This window comes from Thermobia domestica, chromosome 8 (assembly GCF_964235325.1).
Source record: "Thermobia domestica chromosome 8, izTheDome1.hap1.1, whole genome shotgun sequence".
In the NCBI taxonomy this organism is placed as follows: Eukaryota; Metazoa; Arthropoda; class Insecta; order Zygentoma; family Lepismatidae; genus Thermobia; species Thermobia domestica.
The window spans coordinates 12,904,272-12,927,744 of NC_137461.1; the positions used below are offsets into that span (position 1 = coordinate 12,904,272).

Consider the following 23,473-nt stretch of genomic DNA (forward strand, 5'->3'; position numbering starts at 1 on the left):
AAACGCTGTGTGGAGTCTCGAATCACCTTACACAATGTGGCGATCCGATGGCAGAATGTGGGTATGGTGAATACCCGGGGAACGTCATCTGTCAGCGTGTGTACTGCCAACAATAAAATTCGGAGGTGGTTGTGTTATGTTGTGATCGAGTTTTTCTTGCAACTCTTGTTGCTTTGCGTGGCATTCCCACAGCGCAGGCTCACATTGATTGTTTAAGCACGTTCTTTCTTCCCATTGTTGAAGAGCAATTCGCGGATGGCGATTGAATCTTTCAACACGATCGAGCACATGTTCATAGTGCACGGCCTATGGCGGAATGGTTACACTACCATAACATCCCAGTAATGGACTGGCTTGCACAGAATACTAACTTGCTTCCTATAGAATACCTTTCGGATCTTTTGGAACTCCGCCTTCGTGCCAGGCTTCACTGACGTACATCGATACCTCTCCTCAGTTCAGCAGTCCGTCAGGAATAGGCTGCCATACCCCAAGAAATCTTCCAGCATCTGATTGAAAGTATGCCTGTGAGAGTGGAAGCTGACATCAAGACTAAGGGTGGGCCAACACCATATTGAATTACAGCAGTACCGACGGAGATCTCCGCCATTTTTAAGTCATTTTCCGCCAGGTGTGCGGATACTATTGATCACATAGGGTATGTGTTATTAGTTGCAGCTGATCTTCCACAAAGTGTTTTCTTTTCCGTCTGTTTCGTTTGACTTGCTATTCTGTTAATATGTTTCAATGGTTTTGTTTTTGTTCTTCATGATAATGATGATCTCTTATCTGAAGATGTCATTTCTAGAGTTATTTGCACGAGTTTTGGTGTATTTTGCAACTAAATCGTTACGGTTTTTAACTTTGAACACTCATTCCTTCAACGAAGATCAAAAATTATGTATGCTTTTGAGATTGACAGTGTCTAGTTTGGACCATTCTAGGTAGTCACCTGACAGTAGGTGTATACGGTGCTTCATTTATGTCATTTGCTCTATTGCACTGTTCGCGTATTCTGAAAATATGTCTTAGTGTAGCCAGAACATGGAAGAGAAGAGTTTTACGTCACTCCAATTATTTACTCTCCAAATAAACTTAAAGGAGGTTTGAATCATTTAATCATGGCAAACGAATACACGCATCTACGGGAATCTTCGATGTTCGTGTTCCGGATTAATATTTTGATGTAATTAGTATATGTCTTAGTCCTCCAATAAATTTTAAACCTGCGTCGGTCACAGCACGTCTTCCGTTATGTCCCGTTTCTACCAAGATTAGAATTGACGGAGTCTACTTCACTGGAGATCTTATTTCCGAGTTTTTTTTTTTTTTTTACATGTATACGTTTCCTGAAGTGTTTACAGACTACACAACAGTGCAAGTAAGTTTATGTTTCATGTCGTGCTACCGACGACACAACGTCAGTTATATTGAAATATTATGATGGTATCACGTCAAGTGTTAAGACGGCGGCTTCGTTCTCTCACATTTTCTATTCTAGTAAAATGCACAATGTTATTATCCGGATATGGAATATAAATATAGTGTTCAGTTTGAACATACTGTACTAGCTTTCTCCAGTCTTGTACATGTGCCGCACCAACAATTATAATCACTCGCATCTCTTGTTTTAAATCTTTATTTGCGACTTTACAAGTCGTTCTCCTTTACTATTTGACAAGTATTCACAACTTAACATATCAAACATATTTACGCAGTAGTTAATCGGACTAGGCTCTGAAATACTAAAAAAGTCGCGTGACCTAACCATGTGGCACAATGCCATAATGGGCAACATGCTTCTTGAGTTCGACAGTGGTACCGATATTCAAGTTTTGGGAGAGGTACATAAGAAAAAAAATCCTTAAACTTTCGAAGAACTCCTAATAAAAAAAATGACACAGAAGGATACAATCGTAGAATATACCTCCTTAAGTTCAGTATGTAAATCTTACCCTTTTGATGGGAAAATTTTGCCAAAAATTCTAAATTGCACGAGCTTGATCAGTATATCCTCTTTGATGCTTCTTTATCTCGTTATATGTTTATATGGATTAGTACAGGAACCTATAATCTTTCGTAGAATGTAATCTCTTAACTTTTGGGAGTAGTAAAAAGGATCACCTCGTAAATTTGCATTGTTGAAAACGAAATATTGGTAAATGACCTATATCACTCAAATATATACATCTATAAATGACGTTGCTAATGCTTATCCCTTTCTATGGAGCAAAATTGTCAAACATATACATAATTAATTTGTATTTTACCATTTGTTCGTCAAGAACTGGATTCTGAATTAATTATCCTCTTTTATAAATCTTTACTATAAAATAGGGTTGTATGGATAGATGCTTTGGTCCACTTCCTTTCATTGAATGCACTTATTTTGATGCACCTCTCTTTCATTTCGTTATTAATGAATGTTGACCAACCTTAATTTGGGAATCGTACAGTAGAAATTGGTAAATATTTTCTAAGAGGCAAAACCATACCAGTCTAAATATACATGGTTAAACTCCTATTCTTCAATAATACAAACGCGCCAAGAACATAGTAAATAACAATTAGTATTTTTTTCTGATACCCAATTACCAAAATGTCGAATTTTGAATGTATTGCTCCAAGATCAGAGATGAATACAAATATTATAAAACCAAAAGTAAATGGGGTTGGATTAAAGCGGTTGGAGTCGATACAAAAGTGGGAGGGGGAATTAGCAGACGTTATTAGTTTTTGACACCTAAAAAGTATTCTTAGTAATGATATGAAATGTGAAAATTATATATATATATATTTGCAAAGGAATGGCGAAGAAATTATACAGGACGGAGACGTCTAGTATAAGTATAGGGATGGGGAAGAAAGTGTTTAGGAATAACGAAAGTACACTTTGTAGGTCATTGAATATAAAGGTGACAAAAAGCTTCATAAAATGCTTCGTGTGGAAATTATACTTTATGTTGTAGAAACATGTACATTACCAAAAAATAAAAAATGACTGGAAGTTTTCAAAATGTGGATGTGGAAAATAATCAAGAAACTAGCTCGATCGAGCGAAAAACAAAATTAAGTACAGTAAAAATTGTGGGGTAGAAAGGTTTAATTTTATATGAAATTGAAAAGAATAGGAACTCATTGAAAGATTGACTGAGAAGCAATTGTATCATGAGGTACGTGCTAGAAGATATGGTGGCAGGAAAGAGCAGGAAGAGTAAAAGTGCTTACAGCTGATGTATACTTATACAGAATACAATCACGAAACTGATAGGTTGTGACAAAAAAAAATTGATACAGACCAGGCTAAATGGAAGCTTCTCAGTTGCGAAAAGTGACCCACAGATAACAGAAGAGTATTGCTAATGATTGTGCATTCAGATAAATTTTCTGTTCCATTAAGATCAGATTCGATTAAGATCAAACGAAACTGCAGAACTTGCAACATGTGCTTCTCTTGGATAAGGCATGGTATCATCCCTTGAAAATTTGAAAGAGGTATATTTGACTCAGCTTGAAATTTAAGAACTGTCAAAAATGAACTTGGTAATTGGTTTCTTAAACTGGGGTATACACTTTTTGTGAATCAAGGTATTGGGGAAAATGTACCTTATTTGGGTCAAATATAACCTAAATTCAAATCTAACGGATTTTGACCTCATATAAATGATACTATTATATCCTACGATTATAGATATAAGCATGGGAACTTATTTTCTTTCATAAGAGAATGGGCCATTGGTTCAAGTTATTTTAAATTTGACTTAGATACAGATAACCACCTCAGCTCCCTCGTGGTTGAGCGGTTAGTGTACGCGCTTCTGGCGTTGAAGACCAAGGTTCGATTCCCAGCGCAAGCTCGTTGTTTACTTTGCACGTTAACCTTTAGATACATTTCGGGGGTCAAATTGACCCCTCGGGTATTTCTTTTGGTATTTTAAGCGTGAGTTTTTTCTTTAAATCTTACTGGTTCTTTCTGATATCTTGCAGTAGGTTGTTCTGTATTCTTATTTTATATTTATTTAATAATTTTATTTATAATAACGGTGTAGGAATGTAGTTATTACATGTACTACGTATTTTCATTTGGGGCGTTAATTTGACCGTTTCATAAATTTTGTTGTTTGTTTTGGTGGAATTTTGTACAAGGTTTTATATTTAAGTTTAGATAGTTACTACACCGTTTTTTATAAGCGCAAGAACACGAACAAAAAAAGAAAAAGAGAAAATAAAGAAGAAGAAGAAGAAGAAGTGTAAGAAAAAGGCCTGATGGTTGTCTAATTGCTGGGATATTTTTATTATGTCAGATAACTGATATCTAACTACTGCCTCTAATCTGATAAGTTATTGTTGTGTGGTCTAAATAGTCTGGTGAAAGATGAGTGCTCACACAAACAGTGAAATTTTGCAGAACTTATTTTAGAGGAATAGGAATGACATTGTACGCGGATATGGGAGTGACAAGTTTGAAACCCTTGTACACAAAAGATGAAGAGTTCACCTGTTTTATAGATATTGCGATGTATATCAAAGTTAGCAACAATTGCAATTTGTTACGAATAATGTATAATAAAGTTATATTTCTTCAAAGTATAAGCGAGATTTAATATTTATGAAATTTATGTAGAGTACTTGCTTATTGTTAATGCAAAGATGGAGCCCTTGCACCTAAATGGGAAATCAATTAAGAAAAAATTGAGTGAAAATATTGACTATGGTCCTAGCAGTAGATTTCAAACAAGAATTGCAAAACAATGTTCGAAGAACCAAGGAAAAGGTCGAGGGTTCAAAATCAACCCACAAATGTAATAACGTAGAAAAATCCCAAATGAATCTAAAGGATAAACTCTAAATCCGTGTCTCACATAGCCTCGCTACTGAAAGAGAAGCTGAACTAAAAATTAAAAAGGAACAATTAATCCACCTCAAATTTTAAGTTAAAAATATTAACAATAAATAAATCTTGTCAAGGATTCTATATATCTGGATAGTTACACTCGCGAACAAGGCGTCAAAACATTTGTAAATTGGCTTATGGGTTGTGATGTCATATATTGTAATTTATGTATTCAAATCTGATGCATTTTTTAAAATCTCATTGACGTGTTCTGACGTTGAATTTAAATATTTTATATCAAATATTCAAATCCTTATAAATTTAGGACTTTGAACCTGAACAAATTACAGTCAAAACCAATTGATATACAACGTGAATGTTATACTAGGTTTTCTAGACGTCACACGTAGTCTATGGTCTTTCGCAGAAAGTTGACTTTGATAAAATCTGATTAATTTATGCCTGTTCGTACTTGGAACATGACTATTTGTAGCCACTATTAAAATTCAAGTTCACTTTTATTGTTTTTTTATTCTAAATTTTACATTTTCTTTAAACCTCCATTTTCTTTAAAAATTCTAAATTTGATCTTTGCACCTTGCATTATCAAGTAAACATTGTTCACTGCCTCTACGACAATTAGAGAATTGTATTGTTTGTTTTCGGTCGTTCCGACTCAGGGCTAGTTCTCGCGTGACAACATTGTAATATCTTTTCCTGCTTGTGTAAAACATTGTAACACATTTACCGGGACCCATTCAACAAGATCAAAATGTTGAGACTTCATTGAAATCCTGCAATTTATGTTTAACAGCAGATGTTATTGCGAAGATAGTACAATATACCAATATTTGGATTCACAGAAATAGAAAGTAATTTTCTACAGAAGAAGATACTGAAGATCTAGATATGCCACAGCTAAGTTCTCTCATTGGTCTTCTTTTTATATGAATGCTCTCATTGGTCTTCTTTATTTGTGTGGTCTTTTGAAATGTAACCGTACCAATCTGAGGGATCTATGGGATCTATGGCACATAAGTATAAATATTCAATCTACCAGTATCCCGTACGTTTTACCGATACAACATGAAATTATGCAGTACTAAGCAGCCAAATGGCCCTTTTCAAGTTGATACCAGCTCCAGGAGTAGATCTGAAAAAGTGGTGTAGCACATTTCTAATAGTTATTAACCGACAACTAGTACACGTGCGTATCTCTTGCAGAAGCGCTTCTACTCGATCACAATTTAACTCTGGTGAGTATTCTCCGCAGCAAAAAATATATTAAGGTTTTTTATTTAAAGTGTTGATATGAAAGTACTTGATACCTTTTATCTTGCAGAGAATACCCACTCTTTTAACAGAATGTGCGCGTTCTGTCGTTAAAAAATTGCGCGAGCTCTCCCGGCTTAAAACATTTTTAGTTAGAAAACATTTTACATCACTATCAATTTTACTTTTACTTCTTGCATAAAATTATTGCGTATAATTTCTTTTAAATTTTAGTCTCAAAATTTGGTTTGATTTTTATTTAATATTTTGATTATTTTTTGAATTGAATGTAATTGAATTTAATTGAATCCGTAAGAATTGAATTTAATTTTTTTGGTTTCAAATATGTTTGGTCACTGAAAGTATATTTATAATTTTATTTCAAATTATGTGCAAATATTTATTAAAATTTCTAATTAAAACATTATAAAAATTATTGTTTAAAATTTTGTTCTCATTGATTGATGCAACATGTACATCTTCTCACTTAGAACCTTAGCCACAACTCACAGATTAAGGAAATTGCTGATTATTTTTTTTTAACTTTCTTTCGTACACATTTATGAAAATTTGAGTCCCACCCAGGCAATTATATTGAAGTTATTTTCACGTCACATTTACATAGTTAACATTTGAATTATTTAACCTGTTATTTCATATATTACATTTCACGTATTCAAATTTTGAAATTGAATCGTTTATAGATAATTAAAAACTCTGTTGATATACAAGAGAGCAGTTTCACACATTAAAAGTTAGAATTTGTAATTACAATTGGTAGTTAAGGTGACTGGTGAAACAATATATTTTTCTATGCAATCTGAAGTGTTGATAGATTTTTATTTCAAATCTTAGGATATACAGGCACTAATAATAGTCTCACGTTCTGGTTAAACATTATATTAAATACAATCTGACTTGTGCAATTAACAGTTTCAACCTTACATTAGTAGTCACAATTCACAGTATAAAGTCACCAGTGTAGTAGAATAGATAGAACCCATATATTTTATTAACGGAATACTTTAAAACCAGACAAATTATAATTGTTAATTGCGAATAGCGAAACATCTTTCTCAATATATATTTCTGCATAACAGTGCAAGTTTTCTCAAAAGATGAGTTGATACTGGAAACTGAAAGTTTTCGTAGGTGCTGAAAAATATCTAACAATTTTTGTATACCAATGTACTTTACATATGGTTTTCCTTATTTTTATTTGAAGTTTTTCAGTTTATAGAAATTTTATTTGACATTTTATTCTAAAGTCTTATTTTGAAATTCTTGTTTGAAAATTTCTGTTAATAAAAACAAAGCAAAGCAAATACAATAAAAGGAAAATAACAATAATTCCAACGAATCATTACTTGTCCTACCGGTGGTGCATATTTAAGTTTTGAAAATGTTGTCGGAAATGAATTTTAGAAAAATTGTAAAAAAGTATCTTATTTGAAAGTTAGACAAGTTAAAATTGAATCTGGATATAATCTCTAAACAAATATTGTTTTATTCACTTATGGAACAACAGATGCAAACAATAAGATTTAGGAGAACTATTACAATAATTTCCTTGACTTTATGCTGAAGAATCAATTTGCTAACATTTTTCCCTTCTGTTGCCTCTGAAGAGTTACATTTTCTTCAGGAATATACCACCCACTTTGCACTGTTGGACAGGAAAACATTTTTTGAAATACTTTTAGTTTGGTGGACCTTTTGGAAGACCAGAAAAAAATTTCAATGAACTATTTTCTGTATTTATTACAACGAGAACTAGGAAATATATCAGGAACTACTTCTCATTTACTTCCCACTGGGCGAAGGAGACAAAACCATTTCCGTATAATGCAGTGCAAAGAAGTGTTGTTTCTTAATGCACGATTGACCGTTCATGATTTTTAACATAATTGAAAATAAAGTTTGTAACAATATTGGCAATACCATTACCAAAGAACTATGAATTTGATTTGCAATTCTAAGTTTACCACTCGTTACAAAGAAAGAAAAAGTGCATTCATATTAACATCCTTCCATGTATTTCACCTGAAATACCTTTCTTTAAAGCTGATCTTTAACTTTGGAGAAACATCTCTTCCTTTTTTCATTTCATTTTACTTACATTCAAATACTTTATTTTGAGATCTTTACTTTTCGGTACCTTAAAAGAAAATCATTTGAAAAGTGGACAGTGACAGTGAACACGTGAATTATTGATTCTGTCATGACAAGTAAGAAAGAAATATACCTTCAAATTAATCCACCTGATACTTCATGGTTTGAGTAGTCAAGAAGTTATCGATTTTAAGATTCATCTTATGATACAAGTGTGATAATGATGAATAATTGTATTATTCATTTCTATCACATAATTTTGAATCATTTTGTATTTCTGTTAATATGCTTACTAATACTGTGTTCTTTAAATAACCTTTTTTACTCAACCACCCTTCATTCATAGACATACATATTTTATTTAAATACGTATAGTATATATAGTAAGCATGTATGTCGCATATTGAATCGATATGAAGATTTTGAAAAGGTCATTATATATAATAAGACATAAACTTTCCCTACATTTAAGGGTGGATTTGTTTCTACATATTACACTGTCGGTGTATCTCGATGCTTCAGAGAATTAACAACATCTTGAAAAAAAATACATGAGAAGAAATTATGTATTTCTATGTACATTTTGTTATAAAACTAAGTTTTATGTGAAATCCAATAGGATTGATTTCGTTAAAGACTTTTATAACCATTGAAATAGGCTTAATCCTTTCCATTACTTCTTACATTGCGGAACCAAGTATCTCTCAATTCTTTCCTTCCTTAAATCAAAATACTTGTGTGTTTGTCCTATCTTTTCTCACTATGGATATAAATTGAAACTATTTTGCCACTGCATGGAGGTTACATCTGATTATTGTAATCAACATCATCTTAGCTTTTTTATATTGAGACACTTATTCATATATTTCCAATATAAATATACGGAGTGGGATTTTATTTTTGTTTCTTCATTCTTCGTCATGATTTTCTTCCACCTTTCAATTGTTTCCAGTTATCTCATTAACATATGAACGTAATTCTTACATTTTAAAGGTTGCATTTTTTTTTTATTTTTGTGATATTTACACCTTTTAATCACCATTCGTTGACCTTCTCAGTTCTTTGTTTTTTTCATAATTATGTGAATGAACGTGTGTTGCGTTTCTCGCCTGTCATGTAACTTAATGTGTTTGTGTTTTGCTGACATACTTTGAGTGCAGAAAAGACTATGCATACGTCTTTCAAACTTGACTGCCATATGGGTTTATTATCTAAATGTTTAACATCTTTTATGTACAATGTTTTTTTAGAGTTACTGTAAGATTCTAGAGATATTTTCTTTAGTAATTTTTATTTTGGTTTTGTCATTGAAAGTGGATATACGAAACCTTAAAAACCGCGGTAAGAGTGTCATTAGGACCAATGTTATTATACACTGACAATAAGAACAATAATAATAAGTTTAAGCATGTATCGGGTTGAACTGAAATTTTGTAAAACTCTGGTTGTTATTCATTTGATGTCCTTGGCAGTAAATTTTCTTTACCACATCAAGTTAAAACTATATTTCAAATTTTCGTTTCTTTTAGTACAACTTAATTTTATCTGTACTCTCCGATATAAAATAATTTCTATGTTGTTTTCACTCTTTCTTGTATATGCATTTCTTATGAAATAAAGATAGAGATTGTTCCCTTTACCTCCGTTCCTAAAAGTCGCCCCAACTCTCGTCAGTATACGCGTATTTTACTCAAGCTAAAAGAATGATACGTTCTGAACTTATTTCTTTGGACGGTAACGATGAATTTCTTAACTAACACTTCTTTTATTTGGGATCACTTTCTTTACGAAAGTTATATTATTTGTGTTGTTTCTAAGCCGGAGATTTTTGTCTTAAACTGTCACCTCAAAATTTGCCTAACCTCCAAAATTTAGAGGGTGGATTGTAACATGCTGAGAGTATGTCAATAGAAGGTCACCCTCTGGGCAGGCAAATGTTTGTAGAATTTTCCTGTCCTATCAAAATCCTTTAGCTTTGACCTTCGAAACTTCGAACTCTATTTCTATTTTTAAAGTGTTAAATTTGAGTTGGCTAAACAACTCATGTCATGATATAATTACCTTTTGCTCAGAACATTTAGTGTACGAGTTACAAGAGATGACAATAACATATTGCATCATATAGTAAGTTGTTAGACCGGCAGAAAGTGGGGAACTATGAAAATAAAGCATGCAAGGCTGTAACATGTGCCTGAAATCAGCAACAAATCGTTTTCGATGAGTATGTAAGTTGTCCGTTTAAACCTACACTTGTATCATTAATATATACACTGAATACTAGTTGAATTACAGACAGGAGGACAGTTTCAGAAACCGCACATGAATGAGACGCATCGCACGAGTACTGATGCCGTGTCCTTCCTCTCTCTCGATATATGTTTCACTACAGTGTGTGATAGGCAAAACGAAAGACCTGGGTGCTTTTGAACGTGATCAAAACCTAATGGCTAGACGACTTGGTGCCTCGATTTCGGAAGTAGCTGCGGCACTCGGATTTTGAAAGGCAATTTTCTCAAGGGTGTATTGTGAGTACCTGACTTCCGGTAAAAGCTCACCCGCACGGGCAGACTGGCGTTGTAAAGGGCGTATCGACGACACAGGTAGGTGGCAACTGCCTCACATTGTAAAGCCGATAGACTGACAACCGTGCATCAAATCGCGGAGAGGTTCAATGCAAGACAACAACGCCTTGTTAAGAGCTACACAATTTACTACCACCTACTCGCCATGGTGACAGAAGCCATAGGCCCACCCGAGTACCCGCTGTTACAACATAGCATAGGAAACAATGTCTAGCATGGGCCAAGAAACACCGCCACTGGACAGATGAAATGTGGGAAAAGGATTCCTGGACGGATGAGTCACGTTTCATATTAGTATATGCCGATGGAGTGCTTCGCCAACCGCACGAGGCAATGAATCCATCGTCCCAGCAGTGAACTATGAAGACTGGTGGTGTTGGTATTCTCATCTGACGTATGTTTCGGTGAACTAAAATGGGTCCTCTAATACGTTTGGCACGGTCCCTCACAGGTGAAAGCTACTGGGATCTTCTCGATGGATATGGTCTGTCATTAGGTTGGCTGCAATATTGTGAAAGTGACCTTATCTTTTAGCAGGACAATGAGCCGGTCCACCGCTCTAGGATGGTAGCAAACTGGTTTAATGGGCAAAACTCTGATGCGGCAACACTTCCCTGGACATCACAGTCACTAGACCTCAATCCTATCGAACACATCTGGGACGCCAGAAAACGACGCTTTTGGGCTGTGGAAACTCTTCCCACCAACCTGCAGGTACTGTGGGAGACTTTGGAGGAAATATGGATTGAGCTGCCACAAAAATACTTCAGCTGCCGCATAGAGTCAATGCCACGGCTGATAGCTGCCAGTAAGCGATAAGTGGTGCCACACCATATTAGGTAGGAGTCTCTTGTTCAAAATGTTATCATTGCATATATGTATATATGTGATGAAGTATCCAGTTAGGGACACAAAGGATGAAACGTATTGATGGAAAAATGAATACTTCGAGTACAAGCTTATGAAAAACACGGTATAATTCAAATTGTATATATGCCTGCAGGAATGCCAGAAAATGGTATCATATAGGTGTATCCAATTTATATGCGGTTAACACTGTTAAATACGCAGTACAAACTGCTCTTAAGACAAATGTATGTACATGGTAGCTGATGGAAGACCATAAGGTGAAAGATGTACACTTTTGTATACCTAATTCCAGATTAAGAATCAAATGTAAGTCAGACAGCTTCCAAAAAAGTAGATACTAAACAGATTAGACAATACTCATGGCACGGCCAAAAACAGCTAACCCACTGATGCATAAAACATACATTAGTGGTGTTAATAAAGCAAAAACCAAACATAAATAATGTCCGATATTTTAACCGAATGATCACTCATTCTTACCCCTAACCACGAAAGACGGGATACAAGGATCTGTGCTGTCCGTAATGAATACACTCTAGCGAAATATCACACCTTAATAGGTAACTTAACATTTAAAACCGTCATTTTAATAAATATTAAATAAATGTAATCTACTGAAACTTTGTGTGTACAACTATTTAGAGATTTACATCACCATCGGAGAACAAATATATAACAAATGCTGAGACAGATATAAACGTATGTGCATCAACCATTTACTTTTCTTCAATGCAAACTCAATTATCACCTTTTTCTTAGCAAATATGGTAGGAGTTATCGTGAAGCTATAAAATAATATAGTTTTGTGGAGATCTATACTTGGATACCGCTAAAGAAGAGTACCTATACAGTTCGACTTCTTTAGAAGTATCCAAATATAGATCTCCAGAAAACTATATTATTTTATGATTCTCTCTTTCATAACAAATTAATAAATGTGTACCAAATAATATATACACTATTAATTTCATTTTGTGAATCCCAAATATTAGAAACAAATTTCCATTTTTCCCTCCATTATCGTTCCACCTGTGATTAATAATAATTTGTACAACATGAACATTTCAACATTTTGTACCAAAGTTTAAAAAAACTTGATTAATGAATAAATTGGAATATAAATTGACAATATATTAATGTAAGTTTCTTACATTTTATGTGGAGTCATGTCCACAATTATTGTCGCATCTATAAAACTCTCTTCTTGTAAGAATGTAATTGAAAACGATTTTGCAGGGTACTTTTAATATTGATATTACGTGTATAATCCGGAAATGTATATTTGTGGTATATTTCATAGGAAAAGAATTATAAATATGAAAACTAGAATGAGTAAAACAAAATGTTTCTAAATGGACAAGAAAGTTTTATTTTCGTTTTATTGTTCTTATTTACTGCTCTTTTAACATAAAATTTGCCACATACATGTCTTTGCCGATTATACATATACTAACATTATAAGAAATACCGGGCGAATTCGTTACTAAATTATATTCATAAAAAAACATATTTACAGACATGTGACAATAATTTTGGACATGAGTGTACATATTGAATGACAATAAAACCAACATAACAGTAGTGGAAATGCTTTCCATTGTTGGCAATTTTGGAAAAAATGTTTTTAAGTACTATATGATAAGACATATTGTTGGTACCAATTTTTTAGTGTGAAATTCAATACCATTGAAATTATTTTATTGTTATTAACTTCCCAGATGGATAATAATGATGCATTTTGTGAACTGAAAGGAAACAGGGAAGTCGAGGCAAATACCGTGCAACTTCTCCTCCAAACTCCTTTTTGGAGGAAGCTGGAATCTTAGCAGGGATAGTTCGCACCAGAACTAAGTAGTCTAATTCTAGTAATCACGGCCCTGTTTTTAGCTGTTGATACATGACGTCAAGAAACAGAAACGTTACTGATGGAGCTAAGACTATTTTAGGATTAAGAATAGAGTCGATAGTAGTGGCAAATATATTAAACTCTATTTCAAAACAGGGAATATATCAGTTTAAATCCATATATGTTGTAGATCCAGGAAAAATACAATAACAGTGGGAATTATAGAACACTTTTTAAAAAGCATATTGCAGTTAAACCTATATATATTTAATTTTCTATTTTTGATTTTATCTTTTCATGTACAAATAATTTTCAGATATTAATTTATTAAATGGCATTCAGCAAATCAGAGTTAAGAAATAAACGAACAGCAAAACAGATTACATAAAAGCTGGACATTGCATTTAATTTATGAAACGTTTGTATAACATTGACATTCAGGAAACTACAATTTGGCAGATTATTCTAATTGTTAAAAATAAGAACAAAATCTAAATTATGTATTACTGGAAAGAATTACAGAAATCTAATGTCATTAAATTTGTAGAATGTTTGTTAGTGCAGACTCAATTTCGGGTATGTCAGAGTTGCCAAGTATCGCGGACACAGGCATTCTAGGGATTGCAATCGCTGTACAGCAATAAGGAAACTGAGAAGTTTTTTGGAACAGAAAGAGAACACGAATCAGACGTCATGGTGAGAAGGCAGATTCCAGACTTGAGGATGTCGACAAAAAACCAAGGATGGAAGGTCTCGAGAGAGATTCAGAGTGAATTCGGTGATTCAGACAGAGGGATTCAGACAGAAATTGAGACGGAGTAACTTCGGAGCGCAGTTGCATTCTAAGATTACAAACATATACATTTACAATTACCGAGAAGAGTCGAAGTATGAAAATGAATAGTTTACGTTGAACTCGGTGAATTTATATTTTATCGTCGTCACTGTGAGTACGTAAATAAGTCCGACACGCTGTTCGTGAAATTCACCCACGACGCCCACGAGACTTAAGTCGACTTATCACACCAACCATCTGGGATTGCTGTAGAGGAGCCGATCATAATTCCAAGGACTACAAGGAACATTGGAGGTATGTGTTACTTCCTAAATCTGTTGTCAGCGATTCAATGTTTTGAAATGCCGTATTCGATTTGGCAGGAATGAAATACCCGCTATTAACACACAACACAATACACAAGAATTTCCACACAAATTGATAATACATGAACAAATTAATGGTTAAAAAAGAGTTATTATTTCATGCAAGTTATTTCCTCCCGCATAGTTAATGTTTACTTCAATATTCCCGTTCATTCTAGAAGGTAAACGGAAAGTAACTTTCCTGCGTGATATATATATAACATTTACGTAATTAAGATATTATACGTCATATTATTCTTTATTTAACAATAAAACTGACTTTATTGGGTTCTATATGAACATTTTGGGAGAATCATGTAGCTTTCATTGATCACAACACATGGAGGGAAAATAATATTGCCAAAATAGATGATGCCCCTAATTTTAAAAGCTAAATACACAAACACAAATTCTACATATGAAAAAATCGTTATTTTTTGCTAATAAAGAAACTGCCTTAGTAATAAGAAAACGTAAAAGTCAACACTTACATCGCTTATAGTATGTCAGTGCGTGCATGCGATCAAATGCTCGTCGTTATTTAGTTCCCTGCGCTATTTGTTATTGTGTCTGTAACATATATTGACAATTTAGTTGTGCTTTAGACACAGGTAACACTTTGTTTCCCTATGGCAAAATTGTAAAATATGTGCCATTAATTTTGTTTCTTGAGAATATTAGTTTTGTCTTTCATGTTAATTTCTCCCCTGTAAATTGTACTCGACTAACGGATTGGAAAATTCATAAAAGAGGTCCTTCTTGAAATAAACGGAATTCGTAAAATATAGTTATTTAAACCGTATAGTGACTTTATTCCGATCTATACCCTTTCAAGTACTTATTTATATTACATTCCTCCTCTGTTGGAACACACCATGAAACGTAATCTCTTGAATAGTCTTTAAGGATCCATTCCAATTTGAAGAACATAGAAACCTATGCAGATGCTAAATCAGATGAGTATGGTGGTTGGTGTCCAACAGTCCTTTTGCTATACGGGAAAGAATTTCTGAATACCACGTCCCAATGACTAGAAACACTGGCATGCAGCGGCATCTACGTTCCATGTTTCGAAGCTTCCGGAATGTTATTCTACAAATTTTCTGTAAACTAAAAACAACTTTCTGTTTTTTTTTTTTACGTCCTACGTTACGCCGGCTAGGTTAAACGAGACAGTGATGATGAAGAATGAACGAAATGGTGGAATGGAAAAGTGGGAGGAAACAGAACAACTCCGAGGAAACCCAATCACACGGTGTTTGTTCACCACAAAGTACCCTTGGCGTGATCGTGGTTCCAACAAGAGACCCCACTCATCAGAGGTGAACGATCTACCATTGAGCCACCACGGTCCCCTTGAAACTACTGTAACACTATGGAATGTGAGTTTTGTCTAACAATTAACTGAACGCCAACTGGCTTAACTTATAGAATTATCTTGGAAATTAAACTGCTAAGATCATTATTTGTTTACATAATGGTCTAGTCATATTGGTAGAGATAATCTACAAATGATGATAATCAGAAACATCTGCCTTTCGTATTCCTCCAAATTAAAGTTGAACTCCAAGAACACTATATAAAAGTGGCACTCTATTCTTTAAATTCACACACCATGTCACTTAATTGTCTCAAGTTTTCAAATATGAATTTATTAAATACTTTTCAATTGGCCAGAACCTCAAGATGGCCAGTCCAATTCTGCTTCCTTCTCACGACATTCTCAGATCACCTGTTAATATACATAGTCAAATAATTTTTACTAACGTTCCTTTCCGTTGTCTAATTCTTGATAGCACATACCTCTAGGGTATTAAATTATTGTAAATTAAATTCAGGAATAATCTGTTCAGGAATAATCAGTTACTCGTTACAACGATAAGTAAATTCTTACGTTAAAGGGTTATAATATTATATATAAAATTAATCTTAAATTTAAATGATGAAATAGTATTTCATTAGGTTCATACTTTGCCTTATTTAAGATTCAACATTTATTAAGAATATTTAATTTTGTATAAATATCAATCTTAAATCAGACTACTAGACAATATACAATTAATTACTAACCTCGTGGACAAACACTGCTTATAGCAAAGATAAATGCTGTCACTGAACCACTGTACAAAAGTATTACAAACAAAACTAGTGTCACATCCGTACCAGGTTTAAGTAGAAAATTCAAGGTGATACCAAGTAAAATAATTATGATAGAGTCCGTGATTAATTTATACAAAATCCACATCGTCCTCTGAATGCAAGCACTCAGACCCATGATTTTCAATAATTCCTGAAACATAAGAGATTTTTCGTGTGAAATAATAAAACACAAAATCTTACATTTGAAATACAATATTTTATAATCTTCTATCTTTTAGTAAATTAGGGATAATCATTAGCTACAGTCCCAACACTTACTCAAGGATGGAATTGAAAGAAAATACACATTCAAACTGCGACAACCGGTTAATATTTCAATTACCTTCCACTAGGGATGGATGGTTCCTGAAAACAAACCTTGATTGCAGTTTGAACTTAAACCAGTTTGGAATAGTTAAACAAAACCGAACCGAACTGTTCACAAATTGAATAAAATATTTCCTAAACCGGACCGTTCAAAAAACGAACTGAACCATTCTCCCACTGAAGCGAAACAAACCGTTGACAGATCGAAACGTTCCAATACCGTAGCGTTCAGAAACCCAGTTCTTTACCCCACCAGTTGGAAACTAGCACACGTGACCCCAATATATAAATCTGGCCCTAAAGCTCATGTATCCTCTTATAGGCCAATATCTCTTCTTTCCGTAATATCAATAATTTGCAAAAAAATAATCAAGGGCACGCTACTTAAATTAACATCACCTTACATTTATATATCTCAGCACGGCTTTCTACACAAAAGTTCAAGTCTCACGTACTTAAGTACTCTTCTTTACAGTGCAGCTAAATGTATGAATACCAATACTCAATGAGATGTTATCTATTTTGATCTATCCAAGGCCTTTGATTCTGTGAGTCACATTGATCTTCTCCGCAAGCTTTCCAATAGGTTTAATATACATGGCAAATTTCTCTCTTTATTCACCAGCAACTTGAATGACCGTAAACTGCAAGTCGTTCTTTCAGGGATGACTTCTAACCCCCAATCCGTGATCTCAGGGGTACCACATATTTATCAGGGGTGCCATACATATATTTATCCTGTATATGGATGACCTGTACTCTCACTTATCAGCTCATCCTAGTGGTCTTCTATTATTTGCTGACGATTGTAAATTATACAGAAATATTCTGTCCCCAATATTCTGTCCTGGAAGGCATAAATTATCTTATAGGCTGGTGTCGAATGTGGCACTTGAAACTCAACAGGAAGAAATGTTACAGCATTACAATTACACTGAAAAAGTTTCAGACCACATACCATATCAAATATTCCCCTATTACATATTCTGCTAGTTATAATAATCTTAGTGTCATCTTTAATCCGAAACTCACATTCTCTGACACATTTGCAATACTTAAGACAGCAATGCGAATCTTGGGGCTTCTTTATCGATTTACTGAACTAGGTACTGTTTCATCATTAGCTCCTTTTTATAAAGTTTTAATATCGCCCAAGATTGAATACTGTTCTTTCATATGGTAAATTGCAGCAGCTACACATCTCTCCAGACTTGAGTATATTCTCAATTTCTTTATTGCTATAGTCCGTTTCCGTGTTCCTGCACTTCGAACATTATCTAAGAAGTAACTCTTGCGACATCTTAATATCCAGACTCCGGAAGTACGCAGAATTATCTCTGACCTCAAATTTCTTAATAAAGTATTTAATGGAAACTTGAGATCGGAAACATTACTTCCAGAACTATCATTACGCGTTCCTCCCCAGCATAACCCGGAAAACCCACCTATTCCATCTTGCCCGCCCTATGTTGTCAATTCTATAGAGATCTCTTTTCTACGGAATACCGAACTGTTGCAATTATTTTAACAACTGAGGTGTAGAGTTTTTTTCGAGCTACCCGGTGTTTGATAGAGCAATTAAAGGCATTTTGGAAAAAGAATATTACTTTTATACTATTTGATGACTCTGTTTTTGTTGTTGTTTTTTCTCTTTCCTGTTTGTTAACATTTTCCTGTGTAAAATGGCAAAGTTATGCTGTATCTAGGAATTTGTGTAATAAATAAATAAATATTGAATAACAAAATATTGAGCCTGGTACACAGAAACGAAACCACGAAACCATACTGACTCCTACACCATATTATCTTGTAACGGAGAAGATCCACTTCCTTGTAGCATGAAACAAACATTTCTACAGTTTGTTTTCATCTGAATATGATTTTTATGTGCATATTGTCTAGTAAACAAACTAATATCATATCAACAGATTATTGTTACGGAGAAGATCCACTTCCTTGTAGCATGAAACAAACATTTCTACAGTTTGTTTTCATCTGAATATGATTTTTATGTGCATATTGTCTAGTAAACAAACTAATATCATATCAACAGATTATTGTTACTTTTCTAGCAATTAGATTGAATTTAGATGAATCACAATATTTTCTAAGTGTTTTTGATAATAGGTCCCATTTTATTCTTAGTTACTAATACCGAGGTACTAAATACCTTATATCATAAATGAAACCAACTTATCATAGTAGCCTGAAAAAAGCACTAGTTCTCTTTCTGGAGAATCACACAGACATTTCATTTTCCATACAGATGTTGCATGTCTTTTTCAACATTTTCCGTCCAATTCACTGTTTCGGCCGAATTAAACAAAATAATTTTTTGGTTCATGTGAATGGTAAGACACTATCATTACCAAAAATTGACTTGAATTACTTATATCGGATACTCATAGCTACGAGCAATTTGAAACCAAATATTGCCGGTTCCATCACAGTTCCTATTCATCATAACACTTCACCTCATAACAACCATCTGCTAAACTCAGGTGCTACTGTGGACCTCACAAAACTTCAAGAGGAAGACAAATCCTTTGTCAAAATCATCGATGCGCTATTTGCACAAAATTCAAGCCATCTTAACTAAATAAACTGAAATAAAAAATATTGCTTCTTTGCCACAACTGTTAAAGACGATATAACACTTAAAGCAAAAGTCCTATTTCGTCTCTCGATTATTGCACTACTTACTTTTCTCTTGTACTTTCCACAATAAATCAACGCATTACCTATTATATTTCTTATAAATATTTCTAGTTTTCAGTAGTTACTACTGTCGTCACTTTTAGCTACTAGGTTTAATCTTTCATTTATAAATCATATTTAAATTGCTTTGTTTTGTGATCGAATCGTGTACTCCAGTCCATCGTTTCATAATTTTAAATTTTATTCTGGATTTAAGAAATTACGAGGCACGTCCAGAAAGTAAGTTCCGTTTGGTAATAAAATTAAATTGTGTACAGATACAGAAAAATTATTTATTGCAAAAAATTCTCCAACTCTTAAACTACTTTTCCACCTAACTGACGAAATTTTGCAGGCATTTGTCATAGCGTGGCACAAGGTTTTGTATACCTTCTTCATAGAAGTTTGCCACCTGTGTCTTCAACCAGTTGGAAACAGTTTCTTTCAGCTCGTCGTCATTGTTGTGAGATTTGGGGAAATTCCATACCGAGAGCACTAATTGTAAACCTGCGGTTTTCCTGGATCTTGTCAGCAATCGCGTGAACCAGTTCTTCTGTAACCAAAGATGGACGCCCACTTCGTTCTTCATCGTGCACGTCACTATGTCCTTCATTGAATTGTCGGACACATCTTCTCACCATTGAATTACTCATCGCATTTTGTCCGTAAACATCGCAAATTTGCCGATAAGTTTCACTTGGTTTTACTTTCCTCGGAGTCAGAAAACGAATCACCGCTCTGATTTCACAAGCGGCGGGATTTTCAATCAACACCGACATTGTAAACAAGCACAAGAAAGCGTACGTGACTGACAGTGATCTCCAAATGGCGCACGTTTGTTCTCCTTGATACAGAGCGTCTACCGCGCATGTGCGGAATTGCGATCGCAGCGCTGCAGTGGAGATAAATTGAAACGGAACTTACTTTCTGGACGTGCTATGTATTAAAATAGCATTCTATTCGTTAATAGTCAAATGGGTAGTGGCGACTTTGGCTATAATAATACCAATTATATAATTACACATATATCCCCAAGAAGAAGAATTATCACTTGTGTTTAACTATCTATCTCGAAGCCGAAAAATCACAAACTTCAACATTTGGGAAAATCATGCTTGTGCATTACTAATTTTACTGTCTTGTTACATAATATAATTATCTCTCCAATAACTTCCCAAACGAGGCATGTGAATATTGTACGACAACAACAATATCTCCAAAACGTCACGGTAATCCTGTTTTGTACGTAAACCACCCTAGAAAGCGTAAGTTATTCCAATAAAGGGTTAATACATTACTGTCACAATAATATTGGCATTGCTACGACCTAGGTACTGACGCCACTTTGTTAAACATATACATGTTCATATTCTTAATTTTTCACATGAGTTCGCTACACCATAACTTACTTCCAACCACAGACAAAAAAGGGTAGCAACTTTACTTGTAGCAGAAACACTGGCAAGCCTTCATTCTGGGAACGAATGACTAGCTAAGGAAGTGGACACCCTACCACTCATATAGTACTACAGTATCGCGGCCTACTCCACCATATAATATACACCGTTTCCTTTAATGCACCTAAAGAAAAGCCTAGTTTCCAATTTACGGTGCTCCATATTGCCTTGAGTCTTAGCCTTCTACCTGCCTATGTCTTTTCATCATTTTAAAAGCCATTCGTCAAATAACATCCAACGTTGTTATTAACTGAATAACATGTTTAATTACATACTATATATAGTTTCTACTATAAATGATATTCATAAAAACAAAACAATTAACATGAGCTTGTACGTGTTTTGAAGTGTCTTTTTCTACTCTCTTGTTCAATTTCTGACCGTTGGCTATTACACCCCTAGAGCTGAACTTTCCTCAAACATTTTCAACTGCAACTGGAAGTTCCAATAGTTGGTTCAGAATAATTTGTTCATCAATAAGTCAAGAATATGTATGGAACTCAAGTTAGCCCCCCTCCCAAAAGAAACTTCGGTTTCTCCTGTCTTACTAGTCTAACTATGAGCTTGGTGAACATTTTTGTAGATTTATTAATATCTAAGTTGTAACGACACCCTTGTTTCTCACTTAAAAGAAGAAAGTTTAAAACTTTCCTGTCGCTCCGGTGTTACTCTTGATACAAAAATTCCACTGCGAGTATTCGTCTGTACTTCAATTGTTTTGAAATACGATTTTGAATTTTACTGAAGTGTTTTGTTTTTAATTATTTCTAAGTGAACAGTATTGGCTAAGTAAGTGTAGTATTTTGTCGAGCAACTAAGATGATCTGAATACAGTGGTGTACCCACAATTTCATTAACAGAATGTGTTTGAACAACAACGATTGTATTGTTTCAGGACACACGCAAACTTTTATATACATTACTAACTTCAATGAGTCAGTCCAGCGTACATCACTGGTTTGTACCTTTAATATAAAGTATACATTAAAATTAAGTAATGAAATCAGGCCTGTAAACGTTTCTGGAGGTCCACAATTGAAAGCTTCTTGCTCATTACTTTCACAGTTCTACCAGACAATTTCCATGTTACGTTATCTTGCACTAACTTCATACAAATAGCCTCACTAATTATGGAAAAAAAGTAATGTAAAACCAACTAGTTATACTACTATGCAATAATCCCAACCTTTGATGTATACCAAAGTACGTCGAAAGGTATGTAATGGTACTTGAACACAGTTTGCTAGATCATGCAAACGGTCGTTCTTTTAATATATTGGCTTAAACGATATGTCCAGCACAAGAATGACATGTTCTATAGCAGCAATTACTTTATTTCAGTACCGAAGGGGAGTAAATAAATTAAAACTGGAGGGAAACTGCCTACAACTACGTCTATAACAAACACTGGTCTAATCTTACAAAGTATATCTGCTTGTATTTCTAAACCTCTACCTAGTCTCGACTCGTTGGCACCCGGCTCCCAAAGACTTATTCGCGTCGGTATTTATTACCCTAATACTGTCTCTAAGGAACTTCTGTAACTCCTAGTCAAACATAATGAGATATGTGGTTTCGAAACTAACTTGACAACATTCAGCAGGTTCTGCAGAAAACAAAACAAGTAATAGTCTGAAGGTGACAGATTATAGCTTTACGGAGAGGCAATAAAACTTATCAGCCAAATTATCTTAATTTCTTGTGTATCTTTATAAATGAGTTGTGATCTGGCGTTGCCATGGTAGTAAACTTGTCTTCAAACCAGATTCAGACTTCTTTCGAATAGCTGTACACTCTTGCTAATTTTCGGCCCCGTTGACAGTAGCTCGTGGTGCACGATGCTCTTTCAAACCCATCAAACGTACCGCATAACCGTCCTGAGCTTCAGAGTGAGCTCTAAGAAGAGGATCTTTATAACAACTTCTCCTCGTCCCAAATACAATTCGTTTCACACAAGTTATGAATTTCATCAATCCTGATCAGTTACTTTACAAATGGCTCCCGTTTGTTTTCATTGAAAATTTGAAGATAGAAATTAGATCGAGTAAATCTTTTTGAGCCAATTATGCGATATCCAAAGTCGATCCCCTTTTCTATTAAGCTTTCTAGAAATAGTTTAACACTGTTTGTTGATCGACATTTCGGTCATTGGTGATGTCATGATTCGTCACATGTAAGTCTTCCTTGACTTTTGCTA

The 23,473-nt window shown here is 34.2% G+C and overlaps 1 protein-coding gene across 1 annotated transcript in view; it reads right to left on the bottom strand.

Moving 5' to 3' along the window:
* LOC145691728 (phospholipid-transporting ATPase ABCA3-like) overlaps positions 1–23,473 on the bottom strand; it is a 229,436-nt gene that overhangs the window by 201,487 nt on the left and 4,476 nt on the right. Inside the window, exon 2 of the mRNA XM_081767060.1 lies at positions 16,727–16,946. Within this exon, the coding sequence (XP_081623186.1) occupies positions 16,727–16,946 (220 nt within the window). The remainder of the gene's footprint in view (positions 1–16,726; positions 16,947–23,473) is intronic.